Source organism: Anguilla anguilla, chromosome 3, assembly GCF_013347855.1.
Source record: "Anguilla anguilla isolate fAngAng1 chromosome 3, fAngAng1.pri, whole genome shotgun sequence".
Lineage (NCBI taxonomy): Eukaryota > Metazoa > Chordata > Actinopteri > Anguilliformes > Anguillidae > Anguilla > Anguilla anguilla.
The window spans coordinates 23,839,320-23,865,699 of NC_049203.1; the positions used below are offsets into that span (position 1 = coordinate 23,839,320).

Genomic DNA, 26,380 nt, shown 5'->3' on the forward strand with positions numbered 1-26,380 from the left:
TTTCAAGCTGTGCACAGCCTTCGGAGGCAGATAGCTGAGCAGTCACATTGGATTAAACACAGTTTTACAACATGCTTTATTAATCAACTCTATTAGTTCCACTAACCAACAGATGGGGCCTTAACTTGATTTCCCTGTCTTATGTACTGTATCCATACATTCTGTTCAATCTCTTGTGAGATCCCAGCTCCACACAGAAAAAAAAAAAACAAAAGAAAAAAAAACATGAATGGCTGATGGCTGTATTTAAATATTACTTCTAAACATGTATATGTAAAATGTGAGCATTCACCCACTTGCTGCTGCCATTATTGTTATTATTATTGTTGTTTTTGTTATTATTATCATTCCCTCAGTGAATTAACTGAGATTTGTGAACCCCCTGTACACAATTAAGAGTAGGTTTGTATGCATACTTACAAACTTCAAGCTTATTCCTTACTGTACACATTAAACTGTCCAATGTTAATTCAACTATAACAGAGTCCAAAAGCCAATATGACCCATATGTACTCTATAAGATTTTACAGTGTATGAATGAATTTCTCCAAAACGTCCAACAACTTGTAACTACGTACATTGCAAGAGTTCACAAGTGTTTAACTAATGCTAAATGTGAAATTGCAAATGTTGCATTATGTCTAAAATGGGAGATTCTAAATTTCAATTAATCACAGCCGACATTTATATAGCCACACATACGCATTTATAAATGCATAACGTTCCTTTTGACATGTAGCGACCTATCACGTTTTTACACGGGACTCTTTGCGAGGGAGATATTAGCTTGGAATGTTACCTAACCTCCCTGAACAGAATTAGCCGACACATTTCATTTGCATGTTCATTTAAACAAGCGTAATGATGTAGGCTAATCTCAGAAAGGACATTATTATATATTATGTTATTAAAACAGTTAAAAATGACTGCGTTTACTTTCCAACTTTGTTGTAATTACTTATGTATATAACTGAAAAGCATTCTGCACTGTCCGCGGTGATGTTCCACGTCCCTCAAGCAGCTTTCTGGCTCCTCCTTCTCTGTACCTTGTGACAACAACAACTGGGCTTCACAGAGAGAAGTCTCAGCCCACTTCCCCCCCTGTCAGTCTCACTCATCCAGTGATCAATGTACTTGCCGAGCTGAGGATAAATTGAATCTTTCTCGCCGCTCATTTATTTCTACAACACATATTTCAAAATAACTCTCCTACTTGACTTTTTAGTTTTTGTATGTTTCGGGGCACTCTTTATGTACTGTTTTTTGTACTTTTAACTTATTCTCACTTCTGACCATGGCCGTACCAGCTGCTTTGATCCCCCCGACCGCTCTGGTTCAGCCACCTCCGATCTCAACTTCAGCGACAACCACCTCGCCCTCGACAAGCGCTTCTCCCTCGCCTTCATCTGCGCCTTCCGGACAGAGTCTGTACCGATCGGAGCTTACTGCCACCACCAGTCCGGGCATCTCAGTCGGCACCCTGCCCGGTAAACCCGTGTACTCGACCCCGTCTCCGGTGGAAAACACTCCACAGAATAATGAGTGTAAAATGGTAGAGCTGCGGGGAGTGAAGGTGGCTTCTTTTACCGTGGACGGTCGCGAGCTCATCTGTCTTCCCCAGGCGTTCGACCTCTTTTTGAAACACTTTGTCGGAGGGCTGCACACTGTTTACACCAAGCTGAAGAGGTTGGAAATCACGCCGGTCGTGTGCAATGTGGAACAGGTCCGCATCTTGCGGGGACTCGGGGCTATCCAACCGGGGGTCAATAGATGCAAGCTCATCTCCAGGAAGGACTTCGAGGTTCTGTACAATGACTGCACAAACGCGAGGTGAGTGCGTCGGTATAACAATATTGTCCAAGTCCCTTTCAGTTGGTTATTTAGTGCGGGCGGACCCGCAAAGTGGTCTATGAAAGATGCAATTGTTGAAGTTCCACATGGGTGTCTAAGTAAAGCAAGAAGTACAGTGCAGTAAAAGCAATTTGTACAAATGCTGATACATTTGTAATGCAGCATATTCTTTACGTTATTTTTAAATTGCGATTCATATTTATTTTCCCTTGTCTTACGCCTTTATGATCTGTTTAAAGATTGTTATTAAGTTTAATTGTTTTGATAATATTTAAAATACAAGCAATTTTGCAACGGAATCAAGGAAAGATAATGTATCCTATCGCATTGCATGACTGACCGGACGTGCCTGCTTGTTGATGACTATATATCAGCCTACATGAAGGCCTCGCGTCAAAAGTTCATTGTACAATTTTGCTTTTCCAAAATTATACGTAAACACTTAATTTATATTTAGTACGGTTTTTCATGAGATATTAATCTACAATGTAAACATCTACGATTCAACAAGTGGTAGACCATCGTTAGTTTTAACTATAACTATAAGTTCATTTATAAGAACTATGAAAATAAATCTTTACAAGTGTATTTTTATGTGTTGGTGGGTTTTGCAGTGGTAGCAGCTGAAAGCTATGTTCGCAGAAATACTGAATCATAACGTGCTCTGTTAGTTGTAAATAATTTAGTATTAGAGTAGCCTATACAGTTTTTAATCTTTCATAAATTATACCACAAATCTCAAATGCATAAAATGTGGACTTTTGGCAGATGGACGCATTTAACATATTTTATGTAGAAGGAAAGACGCCTGTTTTTTTTTCTTGATTTGCTCAGGCCATGAACTGATCTCCTAGTCACTTTGTTTGCATTCACACATATGAATCATCATACACGCCCTCGATCAATGTTTACTTAAAAAAAAATATAAAATAAAATAAACTTATTGCAATTAAAATATTACAGGCAAACAGCTCTACGTTGTTGCTCTAGTTAATATTTGCATTAATAATCTAGAATGCAAACATTGTTTCTTTGGCTTTGTGTAATTCAAGATAGCTTTAAACAGACCAATGTGCAAGAAGAATATTCAAAATCCTCACTCGCGGATTTTATTCAAAGCTGCAAAACATCAATTTAATATTTATGACAAAGCCAAATAAAGCCATAGGATGTATGCCTTTGTTAGTTGAATGATAGAATTTTGCAATTTCTCATGCTGTGAACTTTGTGTTCTGAACGGGCCACTGTCATGGTACAGCAGATTCACTGAGCATGTTGTCCTTGCAAATGGGCAAACTGAGATTACTGCTGTCTGCAAATGCAGACTATAGGTGTGATTTAGGAGGTTCTCTCCGTGTTGTTTGCAGACGTTTGTCAAGGGTTCAGTGGGATTAGCCAAGCAAACAGGGAACAAACCGTAAGTCCTGTGACAGGTGTAATGGCAGTTTTTCAAACAAGATAAAGAAACATGAAACAAATGCTATATGTCAGCATTACTGGGACGTGTTTAACTGAGTTAGCCTACCACTTACCACTAGTTTTTCCCCTTAGCCCTTGATTTGTTTTTACCTATTATTGCATTTCCTGTCACAGAACAGAAATAAACATATTGGAAACAGTTTAATATTGGATGACCAGTTGTTTGGGAGCTACTGCCATTGTATAGTTTACGCCGGTACCTTTCACATTTCCCTAGTATATTGTGATCTGTGAAGGAATGTCAGAATTATGCATCAAGCAAGCATGAAGATTAGACCATGCAGAAGTCACATTTTTACGAGGCATCCAAGTAGGCACCAGGCTTTGATTTCTACGATGCGGGGTAGGACATTGTCGGAGCGTAACGTGGCGCTGCGTGTCACGGGTAATGGCGGCAAAGTTACTTGGCTATTACCGCTGCTCAGGGAGGCCTGTAATAATCTTTGAAAGCACCTGCCCGTCGTGCCATCGTGGTGAAATCAATCACTTTCACAATGGCTGCTGTCCATATACAGGATTACATCATTGGCATTAGCATGAAGCCATTGATTGTACAAGGTAAGTGGTAAGGAAGGATCCGTGTCCAAGCTGAGTGGCTCAGTGGGTCAGAGCTTATCCAGATTGGAAAGGATGGAAAGTGCAGTACACCACCTCTCAGATAGGACACCGGCCTGCAGCAGTGCCATTACCCACAATCCATCACTTTTATTGCCCAAAGCCAAGCGGAGAGGCAATGGCTACAATTTCTACAGTATTGAACCCTCAATCATGCATGCATCTTTATTTAAGTGTATTTAAGATGACGCTAATATAGTAAAAGGGGTTTCAGCCGAGGCTGCTGAATAATTGTGTGTGCTTTATTTGTGTACACTTTAAGACAGGGCTCTTCAACTCATTTTTCGTTTGGGGGGGGGGGGTTGGGGGGTCAAATTGATTTTTTTTTTAATGGAGCGGGTGGACCACACATTTTCCGCTTCTCATATATGTAATCATATACGTGTAAGTGTTTGAATGTACACTCTTAAAATATGTATGTCAATCCTTTATAACATTTCCAGTGAAATTTCCTGCTGCTGTCCAGGACATCGACATGAATCATAAGATTTTTGATGTATATTAAGTGTATATATTTGTTGTTTTACATTTGATAAAGGGACAGCAATTGGACCATGACAGGTCATGTTTGGCCCCTAGGCCACTAATTGAATTACCCTTGAAGATCAGAACAATGTTTCTATATCTGAACTCTTCTGTGTAGTTGAATGGATCTTTTACATGTACATTTTGTTTATCAGTGCCTTATTTCTTTATCAGTATCTTATTTGTCAGTATGCAGCTCAGAACAGATTTGTGAAACACAGATGCACTGAAACATTTTCAGGATGGTTGTTGAGACATAGTTACAGTATGTTTTTTCCCGCCTGTAGTTCAAGACACTGATCTCACTGTTTCACAATTCTGTGGTGCATTATTGTTAACCATAGCATTTTTTAATGAAACGGTGTCACTGTTTTAATTTATTGAGGATATTGCCCTGTTGGGATATGCTCTGCACATTTCCTCCTCCCACATAAAATAATTTCCTCCAACACCCACACAGGTGAAAATTGCTTTTTCTGTTTTAAAATGAGCTTTTTGGCTTGTGCCTCACATTCTGTGGGACTGACTTCAGACTAATAACCCATTAGTGGGCCAGGGTTATGCGGTAGCAGGCCTAATCTCTTTGCTCTCATAGGAGATATGAACCCAGTCCTTGAACGGCAGCACCTCTGCTATTTTATTTGTTTTCCTTTTGGCTTTATTCTTGTGGGACAGAGATTTTTTTTCATTGCTTATTGGCATTTGACCTCTGTGAAAACAATATTAAAACTCAGGTGAGGCAGAATAAATGCATCTGAACAGGGATGGAGCTGTAAATGTTCTCTCATTTGCTGCATTGCCTTTTAAGGTTTAGCCATTGCCCTAGGTCTCTTTCTGCGAGTGCCATCCTGTCTGAAATTACTCAAATTTAAAATAATTGTTGGTGGTATAGGCCAATGACACGCAGTGTCGCAGTGACTTTTTTGTTACAGTATGTTAGCCAGCCATGCCATTCTAATTTAATGCCCTACATTTTTGAAATATGTACTAAAATGTTAAAATTCTTTGAAACTTTTTCACTTTTCTGATTGATATAAACATTATTTATTTATTTATTTATTTATTTACAAGCATATACAAAATGTTGTTTTGTGTTCAGAAAGTAATTGTACAACCACTGTCAAATGAATGATTTTTTCTTTGCTGTTTTTTCACGGTTTGTTTGTTTTCATCAAGGCATAAATGTATTCACAGGTGCTCATGGGAAATCTTTGGATGGGTTTCAAATCATTCCCAGTCAGAGTGGGTGCTAAGATACCCGTCACCCGGCAACCGCATCCAAGTGGGATAATAACATCCTACGGTGATAATGACTTAAAAAAAGAGTGACAGATGCCTGATTTGGATGAAAGAGAGGACGTATGTATGGAAAATTAAGTTTGTTAAAATTTGATTCAAGTACCTTCACACGTATCAAATAAACAGTCTCATCTTGTATCTCATGATCTGTGGTATTCCCATTGATTGGCTGAGAATGGGATTTGTTAAAAACCATAAATGTGACTTTTACACTAATTAACAAGTCAGTGGAGCGCCATTTTGGAATGAAATTAGCCACCTGCGATCAGAGCAGCAGATCATTTACAACATGCCAGGAAATCTTCTGTGTGGACAGAAAGTAATTGATTGAAAGCAATAATGGATTCTGAGATGTGGCATTAAAATAGACAATTGCACGTCTCCCATTTGTTAAGGAAAGACCAGCTTGACTGTTTAAAACATCTTTGTTTTACACCCTAGATTTATGTTTATTGGAACTGAAAAACAGAGTGACGTTCTTCATACACCAATTGAAGTCCAAATCTTATTTTCATATTTCATCAACTGGATGACATACAGCTGAAAGCAGAGTCTGCCTATTCTATGTCATGTTGATGTTCAATTTTAGAACTCAATAGTGTGACTGACAACTGGTAGATTTATCAAGGTTTATTTCCATGTGTTACTTTATTAAAAGAAGAATACATTATTTTTCTGTGTGATTTACATAGCACTGGTGCTACTTTGAAACTATGGCACTATATGCGATATATCTAAAATATCAAATGGATGAAACTGGCCATGTCTGCAAAAATGGAGTTGTAATGTCATGTAAGTTTTCATAGATAGTTAAGGCAGTATATTTTGGTTCCTCTGTTTTGGGGTGTTTTGTTTCTGCATTTGCTGACATGCCAGCTCTGCTTTTGAGTATATTTAGGGAGTGAACCGTGGTGGGAATAGAGTGTGATATCCCGATTGTAAAAAGTAATCGACCTTTCCGTGGCACTATCTAATACGGTCACGCTGGGAAATTGATTTTCTTCAGAAATTAATTAATTTCTCAAATAGCCCAAAGGTGCAGTTTTAAAAGTGTGCACTTGGAAGTTTCCTCTTTTTGCCCTTTTAAATAATTATTGTACGAGTAGATAAATGTATCAGTAAACTTGGAAATCTGTCGTGGAGTGGTTATTATTAAATTGTGCAATCACAACCTCCATTGTTTGCAGCTTCATATTTTCTAATTAGGATTCATATGCCAAATACATGCTCTGAAATTTGAATACATATATGTCCAAAATGCAGAAAATTGAAATTTAAAGTCTGGCATCCTTAATTTCCATTTTTCCCTCTATAATGCAGTGTTACTGTATCAAGGATTATTTTCCCCATGCTTCATTGGATCTGGCAGAAAAAAAAAGAATACCTAGGAGAACCAATTTCTGATGGGATTCCAGAAATTTCCTCTGTTCATTTTCTGTCCTTTTTAATTCTCATGCTGGCTATAAAAGGTTTAACGGGAATAACAATGAAGCTGTATGTGAAATGTGATATGAAAGCTGTAATGAGAAAACTGTAAGGATACCCCAGCAGTTGGGTGGGGAGTTCTGGCAGTTTTGATCTGGGATCTTCAGAGCTGAGCTTGTTGAAATAAATAAATCTCAAAGCAAAACAAAATATGATTTTTAATACAGGTATTTAGTTAATTATTTATTATTGTGAGGTTGCTGTAATTCATTCTTTTTTACATTCTGTAATTTAGGTCATTTTCTTGTAAAAATTGACAGCAAAACGTTTTGTAGATGTAGTCACTTGATATGCCAACGTGAAAGTACAGTCTGAATGTCATTTCACTATGTAGCTTAGTTTGATTAATACTTGTTTTTGTCGATGAAGTGCATAGAGGAAACAAACAAGGTATGCATTATACAGAACAAACAGGTGGAAGTGTGTTTGTTTTATCAGAAATATCCTTTGTTGTATTGTCATGGAAATGCAGATGATGTTTCAGAAGGTTTGACTGCACCCGGAGCTATACATTTTCCACTGGGTCAGAGGAAGAAAGTATTTAGAAGAAGGACAATAACATTGCCATTTAAAGAAAGCAAAAGACTCTGGAGAGACCATTTCATGGGGGGAAAATGAATGCTGGGACACTGAAGTCACCTTCAAAGTTCACCCCAGAGCAGAAATAGGCTTATTAGCTGTTCCTGTTTTTATAAAACTTTTAGGAACGGCAGCTGCATTTTTACTTGCTTTCTGGGGATGGTGAAAGCTGAAAAGAGTTAGTCCCTCTGGATCCAGGAAAGAGCAGATTTGAGGACATGCATTGTGACTTGAATTGCTATGAGTGTATGCAAAGAACCCGTTTTTCTCTGCTACACAGTAGCGATGGGAGAGTGAGGTTTCAAAGCCCAGCAATGGGTAGAGCTACAAGCTGTAATAATCAGTGTATTGTTTGAACCAATCACAGTAGATCAAAGTAATTGGTTGAAAATCAGTGATAGCTTATGGTATCTTTGCTAAATTTTGTTTCACAAAACCACACTCTCCTAACACGGCACCGATTGGTTTTGCACCTGTATGATGGACAACACCAGAGGTCCATTCATTTTTGTTCTAGATCCTGGTGCAGATTTTAACTTGGTTTTGCAGCTCTTCCAGGGGCCTCACCCTACTAAAACTCAGAGTGTCAGCATTTGATGCACCCCACAATCCAGAGTCTTGGAGCCTCATTTATAAAATCATCTTGGAATTCATCCTAAATGTGAATGTATGTTTGAAAGTGTTCCATATGTTCCATTTACAAAATGTCCATATGCATGATCCATTTACAAACTAGATATCATCCGCAAGTGCACAAGTGAACTAGCTTAACAACTCCATCCAGTGAACACCCTTTCGCTGTACGTTGCTATAAAGGTTTTGATGATGATGATGATGATTATTATTATTATTATTATTATTAAGCTTTTCTATTTTTGTAACGGTTCGCACTCTTGATAATGTTACCAGCAAGTTCTGCAATCGAAAGTATAGGTTTTATTTCAACTTTGGGGGAGACGCAATGCTGGACCTCTGAGTCTTGCATAGTCTCGCACACATACTATGTAGTCTGAGAACTATTTAACAATATTGGGGGTAACATGTCTTCCTGTCACTCCTGCAATCATATGCGTATGTCTGCAATAACCTAGTTAATGGCCCGAAATGTTGTGTCTCAAAGTGCTTATCACAGAAATAAATCTTATGCGTGTGCTGCTACGGGTTAATAGCCTATACTAGTCCATATGGTAAGTGATTGGCAAAATGTTATCACAACTAGGTGAAAAAAACGTCTTCGGCCTGCATTACAGCTGCATAGCCACACGGAAATGTTTTAAAGCATCCTCTGGAGTTCACCTACCCTTAAGAACATTGTCACATCAGTTTCTAGTTTAATAAATCTCAATTTGTTCAAAGATCAAATCCGTTGAATTCAGGACCATTTTATAAATGAGACCCCTGGTATCTCTAACCCTGACTCTGCCAGTACCTGTAGCTATCGTGGAAACAGGATCAGTTGGCGGAAATTCGCTTTACCCATGGCTGGACAGCGCCTCCTCTGGCGGTTTGGTGCCTGCTGGCTGCCTACACCAGCTGCGCAGGGACGGCACTGCTCCGGCGCTGTGGCTGCGCAGTTCTGCTGGCGGACTGGGGAGTACGGAGAGGAAACGGCAGCTGACAACCGGGGGTTTCAGAGTAGGCAGCGGGCTGCTCGCCCAAATTTAAATTCAGAGTCAAAGTCAAGGAAAAAATGTTTACCGAAGCCAGTCCTGACACTAGTCCTTTTGTAGGACGTGCGATGTACAGTCATGCGTGTGCACACGCACGTATGTTTAGAGGGGGAAAAAATAATCATAGAACAATCTTGTGTATGTTGCTGAGGCAGCAGCGCTTATGCAGTCAGGCGGCTGTCTTCCCGTGGGCAGCGCAGACGCAGCCCACATGCCCCTCGACTCAGAGCCCGGTCATTGAGATTTACTTCATGTTTCCCCAATCCCACACGCGTGGCATGCTAAGATCTTCTTGTGACGATTTCAGCCGTACGCTGCGAACAGAATGCAAAGTGCCTTTTCTGTAAAAATGTAACGGCACCTGTTAAAATAGGGCAGCTGGAGACACTGCACATCTGACATCCACTTAGGCCAGTGATTCATCTTGGACATCCATCCTTTAGCTTCACTTGTGAATTGGCTTTTCTGGAAAGGAGAATGCATTCAGTCAGGCAGACATTCCATGCCAATAAGCTTTGTCTCTGCCCTAATGCAGTAGTCAGTTGTGGCAGAGGTAGATTTATTGCATGATTGACAATTATGAGCGGATGACCTAGTTCTTTCTAATGGAAGAAGAATAGTTTTCAAGGCGTGGATTTACCTTCCTTTGTATTGACTAAGCCCTTGTCAAGAAATATAACACATTTATTGCCCTAGATATAGATTGCAAGATTTGAAATGTGCCTTTGGAAATATGATTAGGAAATGCTTTGTTAAAACATTTTTACATATCTGTACCTTGCACAAAATTCTTGTTTCTTTTTATTGCAGTGTTGTGCAGAACTGCAATTTCAGTAATGAAAAAAAATATTTGATATATTATTGCTTTGCTGAACATTTGTTTTGATATGTGTGTTTGTGCATCCTTCTTAAATAAGAGCGGTTCCTAAAAGCAGTCTGATCATGTATCATTTAATATATGTGATTATTCATTAATCATTAATTAATCGTTTAAAATGCAAATAGCTGGTGACCATGATATACAGAATGTTTGCTTAGTGACTAGGCCTGTATGCCTTCAGAAATGCTTGGTAAATGATTTAGTAAATTTTTATACAATCTTTCTGTTAATGACAAATGACTTAGTAATTTACTTAGTAATTAGGACACAGTGGAGCTCACACACTTGTGGGACTATGTACTTGGTGCAGCCACAAATGATTCAACCAAGAATTTGAGTTACTGAAGAATGGTTTTGTCCCCCTCAAAGAAAAAAAAATGGTTTCCTGGAACTGAGATCTCCAGGTTGCAGAATAAGAGCTTTGTAGTTTTCAAATGTATTTTTACTTGTGATCTTTTTGAAGTCAAATGTGAATATGAGGTGGTAGCAGGCAGGGAAAATATTTGCATGCATTATACATGGGTTACAGTTACAGTAAGCAATAATATCTTATATTCTCTTACGGAAATAGAATATACCGCAATATACTTTTTGGAAAATATACTGTTGAATAAATTTCACACCAACAACATATGTTGAAGTATCTGAATGCAGTAATAATTTCTATTTCCATAAATTCATATTTATGGTGCATCTTTTGTTGCAATATTTTAATGTTGCTGCTCCATCTGAGTATCAACTCCTGGTCGACTTGTCCTTGATTTAGTCAGTTTGTGTTTAAGAAAGCTCTTTTTTTTCTTGCCACGTAAGTTGCTGTTCTCAGCAATGCTGTCTTGAAATGTATTCTGTGAAGTGATTCCAGTCTCTGGGTTGGGGTCCTGACGTGTATGATTGCTTGAATCATACATGTGCGTGTGGACCAATTTAGCTTCAGGTCAGGATGTTTTTAGTCAAAAAGTATGATGTATTGTGTCAGAAACAAGCTAACAAGAATGTCAAAGGGCTTGTAAAAAAATGGCAGCCTCTTTCAACAGCATGGATCCAGGAGCAAATAGCTGCATACGAACAGTGGTCTAAGAGTCACAGCAGGAACATGTCAGTTAGCATGGATAGCAAGCATACCGAGAATCCACTCTGCAGTGGGGACAGTTTCACTAGATTAAGTGCCACCGGGGTCACAGAGTTCCCACCATTTACACAGGATGGGGGGGGGGGGGGGGGGGGGGTATGGGTTGGGCGGCTTTGTCGCTGTAATTAATAACATTTACTTGAGGAGATCAAATCTTCTCAAACAAACAGTTCCACTTTCTCATTAAATTCTACTTTTGCTCTGGCCCATTTGAGACCACTCTGAGTGATCCAGTGCAAGTTGCTTGTGTGTAGCAGGCAAAAATGTTTTATGGTGAAAAAAAAGAAAAAACTGTCGATATACATCATTTCTGTGTGCTGTCCTAAAAAAAAATTATGTGGAGACAAAATGAAAATGAATGTGGTAAACTGAATGAAATTTGACAAGCAGTAAGTGATAAGTGTGACTGCTCCTCTTAGGAGAAAATATCTATCTATAGCGTCATGCTGTAAACATAAAAGGAAATTTGTGGGATATTTTTGGTTTAGTTGTGTCCTATGATTAACCAAGGGAAAAAAGGATATTGCGGTCATTCAGTGACGTTCTTCAAAGCCCTTTAGATATCCGCGTCGAGGGTGGGAGGCGGTTCGTAGAAAAGAGAGTAAATTGGACAGGGGTAAATGGATCGGTCCAATCTTTGCGGTACTTCAAATTGCGGTGGCATTTTTTTTTCTCCCTCTATTGCAGTAAAGGGTTTGGTGTGACAGATTTGCTCCTTTGTTTCAGCGCGCTGACGGTATTTAATTTCACATTGTATCAGCCCCAGCTTTGTCTGTCTGCGAGTTGCTCCGGAGTCAAAGCGACCCCCAGAGATAAACTCTGTCAGACTCCAAGATGATTTATTAAAATCTGATTTCTGTGAAGGACTTTAATGTCAGGGGGAAAGAAAATACATCGCAGGTGTCTGCCAGCTCCAGGCAGTATTTGTTCTCCGTTCCAGTTTCTAAAGGTAAACGCTAAAAAAAGAGAACCGTACAAATCTGTGTGGGATTTCCTGTCTTTGTTGTGGAAATTGAGTTTTTTTATCGCTTTCTATTCCCGTAAACCAGCCTGAGCAGTTGCGGCGATGCTGTTTAAAAAACGCGGTGACTCAATTCAGTGTTACTGCATAAGTGAATATCTACATAAATACTCATAAATAGTCATGACCTTATATTCTCGTAAATGGCCATGTCCATGAGAGAAATGGAATGACCTTATCGACACTGTTGTCATAATTCAGTTTGATTAAACTCTTCTCAGGGTTGCTGCTGGTTACGTCATTTTTCAGCAACTCACCCAGCCAGCTGTTTCTGTTGGAGAACAGCTGATTTTTGTGATGTTCACTCCAACAGGTTTTAATGCACATTTGGCTTTGAAATGTTACATCAAAGATGAGCGTGGTTTCTGCCAGTGAACATGCACATTTGAATTGGTGTGATACAGAAGGTAAGGACTGCCTATTGCTCTCACCACAGCAACGACATATATTTGATCTCATTGAGCAAAAGCTGAGAAGCAAATTAATAATGACAATGGAGTTGTTTCCCACATTCTCCACATTCTTCTCAAGTCAGCATTCGCAAGCTCTTTTAATGCTTTAGATTAATACACAGACAGAGATCCTCAGGGCTTTTCTGCACATTTCAATTTACTCTTTAAAGATCTGTCAAGTTATCAAGCATCTGGAAAAAAAGAAGAAAAATCTGAACTGTTCTTCTTCAGAAGTGCACACATCATTTAACGTCATAGATAATTAAACCAAGATAATTAAGCATGCTAAGCTTTATGTTATGTACTCAGGCTCGTATAAGCATTTCTTTTGCAGAAGTCATAAATAGATCGAGATTACGACTCGTAAAAGAAACGGTTTGGTTGGTTTATAGTTTATCTGTGAAGAGCAACGTGATTGTATGCTAATGTCCAGAGAGGCGGTTCCAGAGTCTGCTGCTTCATTCTGCCCTATATCCCAAAGGACGCTTTTCCCCCCGAAAGGGCTCTTTTCTCCAAAGCTTCCCAAATGGATGATAAAGAGTTATTAATTCCCATATTTACTTATTGCTTTCATCGAAGCGCTTAATCAAACACACTTGGGGCTGTGGTGCGTGACCGGCTTGAGGATGGCGGTTATGGGTTAGCCTACTCGCAAGAGGACGTGGTGAGAGAGAGGGACGGGATCATCTATCTGCCGAATCAGTCTGGTTGAGGTGTTGAGTGTCACCTTTCTCATTCTCCAGGGGAAGCGTGTAACCAGGACTGTTCCCTTCTGAGAAGGATCTCGTGAGCGTCCCCTCCTGACGCTCCATCGCCTCACATTCTTCATCGCTCCCCGCTTGTCAGCTTCCTTTGCCTCCGCCTCAGATTCGGCTTTGATTCGTGCCAGTGATTTATCTGCATGGACCCAGTTTTCTCACGTGTGTCCCCTGCTGGAACTTTGGAGACAGTTTCCGGTAACCTTGCCGAAGCCAGTAAAACTTGGATGTCCGTATCTACTTGTCTCTGTCCTCAGCAAAAATAACTAAAACCAGAGGACCTAGGCCAAGTTTTAATCAACATTCCTCATAAATTTAGACTCTCAGCCATGGATTTTTTTTCCTGAACAAACAGTTGGGTTTGTTCATTGACTATCAAAATGTACTTGAACTATTGTTTGTGAAGAAAAAAAAAATGTCACCTTGTGTTATCATGCTTTTCTTCACAAACAAAATTTTTCAAGTACATTTTGATTGTTGATTGGTATCTATTGGTGACACAGAGCTATGCACAGATGTTGACTGAATACAGGCCCATGACTGGCATTTTCAGTTATCATTCAAATAATCTTAAATATCAACAAGAATTGCCTGCAGTATCTACTTCAACTGGCACAGTTCTTACAGCTGCTACAGTTCTCACGCAGTATGATCTGGTGTTTGCCTGCTGTATTTGAAAAGGAAAACAGTTCAGCGAGTGCAGGGCAATAATTTCATTTCCCTGCAACAGTTTCTCTCTCTGTTTGCCTGGTTAAAAGCTCTGTGGGTTCGAGGAATTGGAGTCAACAACCCTGAGGGTATTAGCACTGTTTGCTTTCTGCTTTTTTCCTTCTTGTGCGGGGCTGCAGCTGTCTCAGTCTCCTCTTGCCAGCTGTCATTTTTGAAGCCTTTCCGGAAACATCGCCACACGCCACCTGCTTCCCTGTGGGAGAATAGGTGCGCATTCTGCGGCAGACAGGTGTGTATTGTGAGTGAGTGCGCTCCAGATACGGGCTGGTGAAGCTTTTGTGCTGTCTCTGCTTTCCCGCATCTGGTTATTTCAGTGTGACGGTGTTAAAAAAAAAGACTCAGTGTGACCCCACTACACTGGCATTTTGGCAGAATTTAATCTTAGATAATCAGCCCAATGGAACATGAATGTTGAAACCGGTTACACTGTCCAGTGCTACATTACTTAATAGTTGTCATATTAAGCCACATAGTCCGTCCATTATCTAAAAATACATATTCACACTGAAGCTTTTTGGTGCAGTCCATAGGATTTAAACGGTATAATAAATAGTTTTGAGTCCATAGTTATCTTTGTAAGCACATGAAACCTTTTTTGGTAATGCCTTTGGACTTACACTCTATACCTGTTTTGCTTTTTAGTGTCATTTGTATCTTACAGGAAATGGCCTACTTGTGCAACCTTCAAAGTTTTGTGAATGCATACATGTCTGTGTTTCTGGAATCTCTCTCTCTCTCTCTCTCTCTCTCTCTCTCTCTCTGCAATTATTGTGCAATATTTCCTGCCAGCAACAATACAAACATCTTTATCTTCCAAGATGCAGAAATGAAGATGACCTCAAAACATATAACACTCTTTTAGATGTGAGTTGAGCATTAAGTGAAAGTATTTTCTGGGACTGTTTTCTAATTGTAAGTTTTCAGAAATCTTAGATTCTTTATATAAATGAATGTACAGTATATGTCTTAAGTCTTAAATAGTTAAGATGTCTGAAGCTACAAACTTTGGGTCTTTTATTATATCAGTGTATATTTTTCTTTTATCAGGAGAACAGCTCAAAGTCTGTTATCACAAGCACAGACGAAGGGTGTGTTTAACTTCCTTCTTTCTATTTGCAGGACTAAATTGTCAGTTTACTGACGTTATCTAAATAAGAAACTTTAAAACTAATTAAGGAACAGTCTCTCAAATGTTTGTGATAAGGCAATGTTGGCCTAAAGAGTAACTCCAGTTGAACTGATGGCTCACTGTTGAGACACTTTGTTCTCTTTGTGCAGGAACTGATGAAACTATTACTGTGTACCCATTACACAATAGTGTTTCAGACATTCAACAGAGATTGTCTTGAATGCAAGGGGTGGCAGTATGGTATGGTCACGTTAAGTAATTAGCACTTTTAAAATGTAAAAATAGAATATTGTGCAACTGTGGAAAACAATGCATAAGAACTCTGTTCTATTTGGCCTTAAAATGGGAGATCTTAAGGTGCACAAAATGACCCATTAATCAGAATTCACAATAATAACAGTATTGGCTAGACTAAAAGTCTGCACAGGCTTGAAATTTAATCTCAAACCCGGCCTGTACCCAAGGCCTTGAGACACGACCTGACCAGTACTAACAAATTTTATAACCAAACCAAACCTGAAACCGAAATCGCTTACAGACATGGTTTTACAATTCTATGCTCAGCTCCTATGCATGTGACATATCAATAATTATCATACTACAATTGGCTATATATTATTTACATATGGGATAGTAAATGGTAGCAGCACAGCTTACCAAGGCACATCAGCCCATCATCAGAGCAGTGTGTGTAGCTAATAAACCACTTGTCTTACCGGATAGTAGTGATCATGTACTTTATACATCCAGTTTTTGTCAGCTGACTTACCAGCTGCCAGAGAAGTTTATTCAATTTCTAGGACAGTATGTCTAAGTTCAGTGGGGTCTTGCTATCATAGGTCAAAACAGCATTGCAATCCCTGGGCTTTTTTTCTGTTGCCACAAGGAGGTCATCATATTTCCACAACAAAGCCATTTCTGACTCATTTGGAATTTTAGGAAGTTAAAGTTCTCTCTTTTCAAATTTTAATTTCATGTCATCCTCTGGAAGTTAGACATGGAGAGTGAGCATGTGCAAAACAATTTAAAATCAGTTTATTTATTCAAGTAAAAATGCATTTAACGTGTAAAATAATAATTAATTTTCATTTAATGGAAAACAAACCCGAACCCAAACTGTGCCTGAAATTGTATGTGGAAAAAAACCAGAACCCAGCCCGAATTCAGATATTTTGTCAGCAGACTTTTTTCATTCGCAAAAATGAGATAAGGACTGCACTTCCATAAAATATTTTATGTACGTTTGTTTATTTTTGGGCAAAACGCCCTTCTTCAGCATGTCAAAAGCAAACTGAATTGCATGTCATCAATGAAATATCGTTCACCTGGTTAATGACGTAGTACATAATAGGGCCAATCATATGCAAGAAACCAGCAACAAACAAAACTCAAATAAAACAAGCCAGTAACAACTCTCATTAAGGCCTTTTGGCAGTGATGTATCCAAATAAGGGATCTAAAAGGCTACTCTCTGAAGCTTCTCTCTTCTCTCAATTGCTACCAATATACGGCACCCTAAATAAGATACGCCATTGTAAATAAGAATTTGTTCTTAATGACTTGCCTGGTGAAATAAAGGTGAAATAAAAATAAAATAAAAAACCCTAATAGCTTCAATGCCTATGTATTTCAGTTCACTCAAATTATGTTCGTAACTGTTAAAATGCTAGCCACTTATGATTTCTCATCATTGTTTTTCATCTCACCTTTTTTCATTTACCAGATATCAATTGGTTATTGATATCAGTACCCAGAATTTTGCTGTCATACATGCCTGCTTGTAAAGGCACTTATATACAGCATTACCGCATAGCATGTACATGTTATATCTCAATATTTAGTTCATAGCACAGTGTTTTTTAGAATTATTTCATGAATGCATATTTCTACTGTTACATCTAATTGTACCAATGATGGTGTTCATTTCAGTGAACAAAATAAACATTGTACAGTACATGAAACGGAACAATATGAATGTTCCATATTTTGTAGAGAAAGATGGGTTGGCCACTTTAGACTTGAAAGTATAAAGAGAATATAGTTAATAAGCAAATAAACAATAAAGGAAAGGCCATCGGTTGTTCTTGATTGCGTTGAGAATGACTTTGAAGAGCCCCCAAGGTACTGATGGAAGACGGAGGCTACATGAAACCAAAAAAATGGATCAGGGGGCTTCCAGATGTTGTCGGTGGCAGACTAATCTGAACCAATAATTGTTCATTTCTGTGGAGAGCAAAAACTTTTCATTGGTTCATAAAGGCCAATCAAATGCTTAATGAGTAAATTGTGAATTATCATTTGTAAATTTGTGATTGACAGCTCTGTGTATGTCTACCCATTACCTCACTGTCCCATCGCTACCCCAGGAGACAGTGAGACATTAAGGACACCTGGGTGAGACACTATTAAGAATAAAATTGGAGGTCTGATGTTCCTTTCTGTCTCTGACATCCCATTGCTGCCTTTCTTTCCTCCCTGCTGTCCTCCAAGAAATTGTTCTTCATTCCCCCCTCACAGATTACTATATTCCTCTTTCGGTACTGCAAAAAAATGTCATTTCTGATGTATGGTGGATGTGTGGTAAGGTCATTGGGTATTTCATTTATGTAAACAGACTGTATTTATGACATTTGTAACTGTGAATAGCTAATGGAACTGTTGCAGTAATGTGCCTTCCAATCAAATTTTATAGTGATTAATCTTTTTCATATTATGAATCAGTCAGCCAACATTCATTAGTGGTTGTTTTCTTATACTGCTGAACGTTTATGTGGAAATGATTATTTAAAGAACATCATAATCTTCGGGAAACGTGTATTTGAAATAATCTGACTAGAAATATTGTAATAGTTTAAGATTGATTGATTGATGAATCGTGCTTGCTTATACAAGCTTGTGATCAATTTAATGTCCAGAACTGTAGTCATACACTGTAGCAGTTATGACTAGTTCTGCTCAATTGTGCAGCACACTAGTGATATTTATTAAATGATGTGTCTGCTTTTTACTGTTATGTCAGTGCTTAACAAAATGCCTATTCTCAAAATAAATCTGTGAAGTGGAATGATAGAGTGGAGGGATGGGCAAATGATTATTTCAGCACCCTCTTTTTCTAAAGTAAAAGCAATATGCCACTCGCTGTAAGTAGCAAACATGTCACTTTTAAAATTGAATACAGGAGGATGTGCCACATTCAGCCACAAAGCATCAGTGTCTGTGCTAGAGTTTTATCTTTTTTTAAAGAGGGAAGAGTGAGATAATGATGCATAAAATGTGCAGTCAACCAGAACAACTCTTTTTGCAAAGAACCCTATAACATCAAATGTCCACCATCATATTTCAGCAAAGGTGTAGTATTCTTCTGAACATAAGCATCCATCATCATCGAACGTCACAGCTACTGCTGGTGCACATGGACAAAAAGCTAAATTTGAGCTAAGTTTTAAACTTAAAACACTTAGGCCCAGATTTTGTACATAAAACGTATGCCGCAAATTGAGGGTCCGCCTGAAATGAACATCTTATTTACTAAGGCTACAGCTAAATACAAAAAATCCCAAAAAACTCCTGTTTGCATTGAATACGCAGTAAAATGTCCAGTGTTCATATCTTCATTGGAGGTGGGGAAATTGATGTATCTTCTGGTGCCACATACGAGCATATCCAGCATCTACAATCATGGAAGCAGTGACACCTGTGACCTCTGTGACAAACACCTATCCATGGAAATAATTACTCTCATGGAAGAAATAAAATATTACTTAAAACCGTGTTTATCCACACCATATTTTCCACCGCTGGAATATCACACTCTGCATTTTGTCCCACACTGACAGTAGTGCTGGATATGTTCTTCATCAATTTTCCCATGTCCAATGAAGGTATTCAATGCACTGAACAGGGGTTTTATTAAATGCACATTTTCAGCTCTCTTTCCTTTGCAAAATGTGATTAGAAGGCAGTCCCATTGACTGATTGGGTAATTAGCTGTAGCCTGAGTTAATAAGACATTAATTTCACACAGACTGTGTATGCACTAATGTACCCTTGTCAGGACGCATTTTGCTGTGCAAACTTTATGTATGTACAACTGGCTCTTATTTTGTTGATTTGTCTGAAAACCAGCTTTTTTGGCAATCTGTCCAAAATGCCTATTGGCATGGAGATGGTATCTGATGATAGATTTGGAGACTTTGTGACTACAAGATGCAACCTAGTTTTGTAGATTTTGTAGATCTGATTGTGGCCCTTAGATTTTTATATTATTTTTGCCCCCAAAACCGTCTGCCTCAGTGACTGTGGGAACAACATGCACTTGCATCCCCTGTCTGGCAGGTTTACCACTGTTCCACAGTGGTTTTTAAACTTCTTAATTATTGACCTTATTGTCTCTTATTTTCTATTTGTTTGTTACCATCTCCTAACATGTGAACGACAATAAACATTTGTCTTGTTTCTTCTGAGAGCTGTCTTGCCCCATAGTGACATGGATGAACTAAATAAAGTTGCATGCTATATCAGCCAATTATTTTTTGTTGGATTTTATTGAAAGTAATTATTAGGGTCATGAGTAATTGTGGTGGATATCTTTTTGGAAAAAGGAAAAAAAAAAAAAAGATATTTTCCTTTTGCATTTGCATTAGTATAAAATAATATCATGTTCTCATTTTTGAGGGTACAGATATAGCCCATTGCTGGTATTGTTTCTTCTAGACAGCCTTCATTGGTTGTATTTGTCCAGGGTGTGAATAATTTTGGAGGGCACTGTAAGTCTACCACAAATCTTACAACAATAGATGTACGAGGGAGACATGAATAGTGGTGTACGGCTTATTTTAATAAGTTATTTTAATACCGCTGTTTCTACTGGTCGGCTGAACCAACTCTCGAAGGCTGCACATTTGTATGCCAGTCTTAAGATTTCTTTTTAGGGGGGCTCTAAGTTCCACAAAGCTTTAATTGTGAGCATTTACATTTTGCAATTAAAATGAGCCCTTTCTGCTCAAGGGAACGAATGATGAGTCTTTGATGTACTTTGATCAGTTTACATGTATTGTATTTTGATGAGTGTGAAGATGCACAATATATTCCTGATATTGAATTGATATACCCCGTTCACCTTTGAAGATTATAGCATTTCCTGCTTAAAGCATTTAAATTCAATCCCTTGAAAGCCCCCGATGTAATATAGATTTTTAGCTATGAACCTCAAGTGGACAAACAGAATTATTGAGAGCTCTTTTTCAACTGTGTATGACCAAAAATATTGCAATGTTTCATCTCAGATTTTGCAAGAATTGTGTATAAAATAATGCAATGAATGTGCAATACATACTAATAACATAATTATCTGTAGATGTGTAAAGTACAAGTCCAGTATATGAGATACTATTACTGCAGTTAATTTGAGATGGTGAGTCATTGAAGTTTGTTTTGCAATATGTTACTTTTGTGGTCTGAAGAAATGGTGCAGCCTTGAAATAAATGTGTGTTGCAATTGAATGATCTGGATGTTCTGTTTCCAGTGAACAAAATTTCGTTTTTGCATCACTTGTACATCTGTTTACTTTTATTTGTGTGTCTATCCCTTCTTACATAGCAGGTACAGTATGTAACTTTGGGGATACATCTACACTTTGTCTGGAGTTTATGGGTCAGTTCAAATGACCAATGAACCGTCCTTGAAATGTAGTCTGCAGCATGAAAACTAGACAAACATGGATATGCACTCAAGTGCACACACACACACACACACACACACACACACACACACATTTGAATGATTTATTTAGGTCCACATTTATAAAATACATTATATGCAAATATATTTCAGTTGCTATCTGATGTCATTCACTTGTGTAGCAGCACAATAGATGTAATAGATATACCAATAAAGACATAGCCATTCAGAAAATGCAGGATAGACATTTGCATCTCAGCAATTAGCATTAGGGGAGTTTTGGATACAAAAACATCTCCATATACAGTGACTGCCAATAATGGAGGAAACTGAACAATATTTTGCAAGTTTATTTGCTTTCTGTTTAGCCAGCACCATTATCTTAAAACCTCTGACCACTAGCCTGTGGCCAATAAGTCCAAAAATAAAAATTACGACCTGACATTTATAACCTAGTTGTGTAATAGCTTGTAGTAGTGACTGGTAGTTTAGTTGTTTAGTAAGATAATGTCAGGACAGCGAGGATTGAGTAAAATGTGTTTACGTTATGAATCCTGCTGTTATAACAGCTAACAACCTTGTTCAACACAAGGACTGTCTTGTGTTGTTGGAAGCAGGGCTAAGCTAATTACATTATTCTAAAAAAGATTCATGGTTTTAGTCCCTTTATAAAGAGGCCGAACATGAATATGTTAGGAGGTACAGCTATAGCTTAGCTATGGAATACCTCTCAAAAACATGGACTTTTACCTCTGTTTCGAACAACAGAGGTGACATTTGTTGACAAACAATTGTTAAATCCAGCCAGTTGCAATTTCCACCTTCCATGTCTGGTTTGTGGACCCAACCGGACAATATAGCCTAATCTCTGGTCTGAGCAATTGATGGGAGACATGTACAGGAAGTTTCTAATGAATGTCTGACTTGGTTGAGTACTCAGGTGTGAGTGGGCGGGTATGAAGGCAATGGAGGATACTTTTTTGATTGTAAACACAGGTGAAAAAATTGTGCTTAGTATGCCTTTTAGGCTATTTAGCTACAGGTTTAATTGGACATGAAACTGGCCATTTAAAATAATACATTTAAGTTTTATTGAAATTTTGATGGAAAAAAAATGTAATTAATTTTGTTCTAACCCAATTTTTGTAAAAATCAACAGCTCTACTCTTCACCTCCTGCACAAGAACGTATTGAGAGAAAATCCTTCCGATGAGTATATCCTCATCTTCCATTGCAGTTGCAGAAAATTACAGAAATTGGCAGTATGACCTGCGCAATGTGCACTGCTCTTAAAGGGAATGAACATTGATCATTTGATTGGCTATGATTGAATCCAGCTGCAGCATTCCCACTGATAATATATTCAGCCTTATCCAGCCCATTTTCCACCTGCACTGCTGTATGCTCCTTGCCTGTGGTCAACAAAATGCCTAAATTCAGTAGCCACACCCAGTGCACCTATGCAGACTGCACCATGTGATATTGATTCTGGAAAATAGAGCCCATAGTCACAAAACAATTCCATGGTAGCTAGCACATTCTAAATATGTAGGCTATTTCACAAGTCAACAACATAAATATTTCATAAGATAAAAAGCTATACTTCAAAACAGTCTAATGTGTCATTTATCATCCTACATAGTTTATCCAGCGCTGTACATAAACAAACAATTGAAAGAGCTGATGCAAATGAAAAAGTTGACTCAAGTTATTGAATTCTTCATTTACTCCTTACTTTCAGCTGGCATGCATCACTAGTTGCACAAAATGTTATCGATAAGAGAAAGCGAACATTTGTGATTCTTATTAAATCTCTTATCAGACACAATCAAATATCTCTGCTCACTTGATACGTGCTGATTTTCAACATTATTTGTTGTTCCTGCAGATCAAACCCGGAGAGATCCTGGCAGAGTGTTCTTACTGCTAAATTTTAGAACTTAACAGAAAATGAAATCTCTCAGTGAGGAAATGAAGAGAAGTAGCTCAGTTTTTTACTCTGAAAGATCCGTGCTGTGACCTCAAATTCTGCTTTCATTGAGGATTTTTTGAAGATTAAGTTTAAGATTTTTGCTTAAAAAGTTCATGGGATGTCTATGACATTACATTTATTAATTTCTTTCTTGATCTTCCACTGCAAGATGTGCTCTAATGTTTGGATTCAAGTCTGGCCTTAACGTTGATTTACAATTAATATTTAGTTTTTCCCTTTCAGAAATACAGTTAGGAGAGTGCAGTGATCACCAAGTTTACCTCAAATAACTGAATTCATAGAAAGAAATGCTTATTTTTAATTTTTTGATCAAAGTTAAGGACAATGGTCCTCATTCACAAAACTTTCTTAAATTCCTCTTACTTTTGTTCTTAATAAATGTTCTAATGAAAAACCAGCGTGGAATTCATGAAACGCACCAACCTTTGATTTTATTTGTGCATCCTCCAGATGAGTGCCAGTTGTATGTTAATTGTCTGCACTTGTCTATTCATGTTAATTTGCAAAATGAAGCACCCTACCAATCCCATAAAAGGCGTGTCACCTCGACGGTAGTGTACAAACAGTAGCCATTTATAGTTCTTTGCAAACGTATCTGCAACTCGCGCTCTCTCCCCAAGGCATGATAAGCCAAGTAGTCCAACAGCAACAAACGCGCCACTGCTAAGTGCTGGGTTTGGCTGTGCACTTCATTTTATATATCATCATCAATCACTTTTATCAGTAAGCAAAATTAATTTCACATGTTCCCGACAAGGTTATTATCATGAAATAAAACTGAGATGAAAAGTGCATGAGGGGGAAAAAAACACCATCAAAAACTGAAATAAAAACTGAAACTAAACTAAAACAACCCAACCTGATCTTATAACTGACTGACGCTAAATTGAAATTGAAATCAAACGCTCGTGAAAAATTCAAGGTTTTTCAGCTAGGTTCGTTAATGTTGTTAAAATTAGTTTAACAAATGTTTTTACATTTATCTAATATTAATATAATATTAATAGAATAATTGTATTGATAAACATACATAAACCACAAATCCCGATGGCTCAGTTTCACAACACAAACCAGAGATTGATACATAGGATGAACAAGCTGTCTGATTTATGCAGTGTTGCATATTGGGCTACATGGTTGTAGGTTTGATTCCCAAGTGGAGGCCCTGCCATTGTACCCTTGAGTAAGGGACTCGTTCTAAATTGCCTATGATAGTATGCAAGTGCATAGATGGATTGCACATAAAAACAATAAAAGTCATTTTGGATGAGAGTGTCTGCTAAATGCCTAAAATGTAAATGTAACATTTTACTTAAAATACAAGTGTTTTTTTTTCCACATTTCATTAATGAAAATTAGATCTGGATATGTTAATCTCAGTATAATACACTGTCTATGTTATCTCTCAGTGTTATGTATTAGCATATTGGGAACATGCGTAGTTTATGAATTTCCCACCTTGAACTGACTCTTGAATAGCATTCCTCTGAACATGCTGCCACCATGCTATCTTCTGTATGTCTCATGTGTCCGAATAAGATCTCCCAGAACAACAATCCTAGCTAAGTACACAAATCTAAAGTACAAAAGTCAATAGAAAGTCCACGGTAAGGCCAGGATTAGTATAGGGAAGAGTTTGTTTATGAACAGAGCATGGATTTTGGCTTGAAAGCATGCTTATCTCCCTGTGCAGTTTATGCTTTTTTGTTTTCTTTTTACCACATGAGTGAGTTGTTTTAGGCTTTTAAAATTAATGGTATTATACCTGGGCAAGTGGATCATCTGATGTCAGATAAGTGCACCAAACTTCTGGGGATGTGGGTAGTTACTTCTGATGAGTTATGATCTTGTGTATGCAGGGATCCACTTGGAGGTGGTGATTCAAGCCAACTCAGCCATTACACTAGAAGTGTACGTAAAAATGGATAAATCATACTCCATTTGCAGGACCCCGATAGCGTTGTGGCTGTGAACAGGGGGCCATTTTTATGACCCCTGGAGTTAAATTACTGAGATATAATTACTGGAAGAGTTACTCATATACTGTGGCCAAGTTTTACATTATTAATATAAACTTGTGTACTCCTGAACTCGGTTGATGCATTACTTTTTGAAGGGATAAACATACTTTATTTGAAATTGTGTGGGCCACAAATTTGTGTCCTTAACAGTCTACAAAAGCTGTTTTTCTTCAGCACTTTACTGCAACCCATTTTTATTTTTTATTATTATTCATTTACTTATTTATTTTTTGACATGTGTAATGAAACTGAAAATTATTATTTCCCATTTTTAGTCCCTGGGGTCTATATTTATGTTTATCTCTTCTTCCAAAATGAAACCAGCCCAATAGAAATATCTTTCTATGAAGTAGAAGCAGTGCATTTTTACCATTTCAGCCATTCTAAATAATGCTTTTTCTGTTGAAAGACTGTAGAAAAGCCATGGCAGTATTTTCAGGCAATAGTCTCTCCATAACTGTGCACAACTACTTTTAGTACAACTAATTACAAAATAAATAATAGCAAACCTAGTAGATTATAGAAGACCACTGTAGTGTATCACAGAAGATTACTTTCAATTGTGAAAAGAAAAGACTTTTTCAACTGTTGAACAGATCTCTCTCCAGGATGTAGGCGTAGATGTGTGAAAGACTAAAATCAAAACAAGCTATACCAGCAAAGGGTTCACTGCAAGGTGAAACCACTGGTAAGCCTCAATAACAGAATGGCTTGACCTCTACAGGGAGGGGGTGCGGTGGCTCAGTTATGCTGTGGGGAGCATTTTCCCATCATGGTTTGGGTCCACTTGTCCCCTTGGAGGGAAGGGTCACTGCAAATCAGTACAAAGTTTTTCTGAGGGATCACCTTTGTCCTATGATGAAACATTTCTATCCTGATGGGAGTGGTCTCTTCCAGGATGACAGTGCCCTCATCGACAGGGCACGAGGGGTTACTGAATGGATGAGTATGGAAATGATGTGGATCCCACCAAATGGATCAAAACTTGTCACTCCAAACACAATGCTAAAGTAACCAAGGAATTTTTCAGGGCCAAATGTTCTTGACTGGCCAAGTCAATCACGTGACCTGAATCCAATTAAACA

The 26,380-nt window shown here is 38.1% G+C and overlaps 1 protein-coding gene across 1 annotated transcript in view; it reads left to right on the top strand.

Annotated features, from left to right (window-relative positions):
- Positions 1 to 1,087: 1,087 nt before the first annotated feature.
- LOC118223386 (dachshund homolog 1-like) overlaps positions 1,088 to 26,380 on the top strand; it is a 102,408-nt gene continuing 77,115 nt past the window's right edge. Inside the window, exon 1 of the mRNA XM_035409820.1 lies at positions 1,088 to 1,830. Within this exon, the coding sequence (XP_035265711.1) occupies positions 1,295 to 1,830 (536 nt within the window). The 5' untranslated portion in view covers positions 1,088 to 1,294. The remainder of the gene's footprint in view (positions 1,831 to 26,380) is intronic.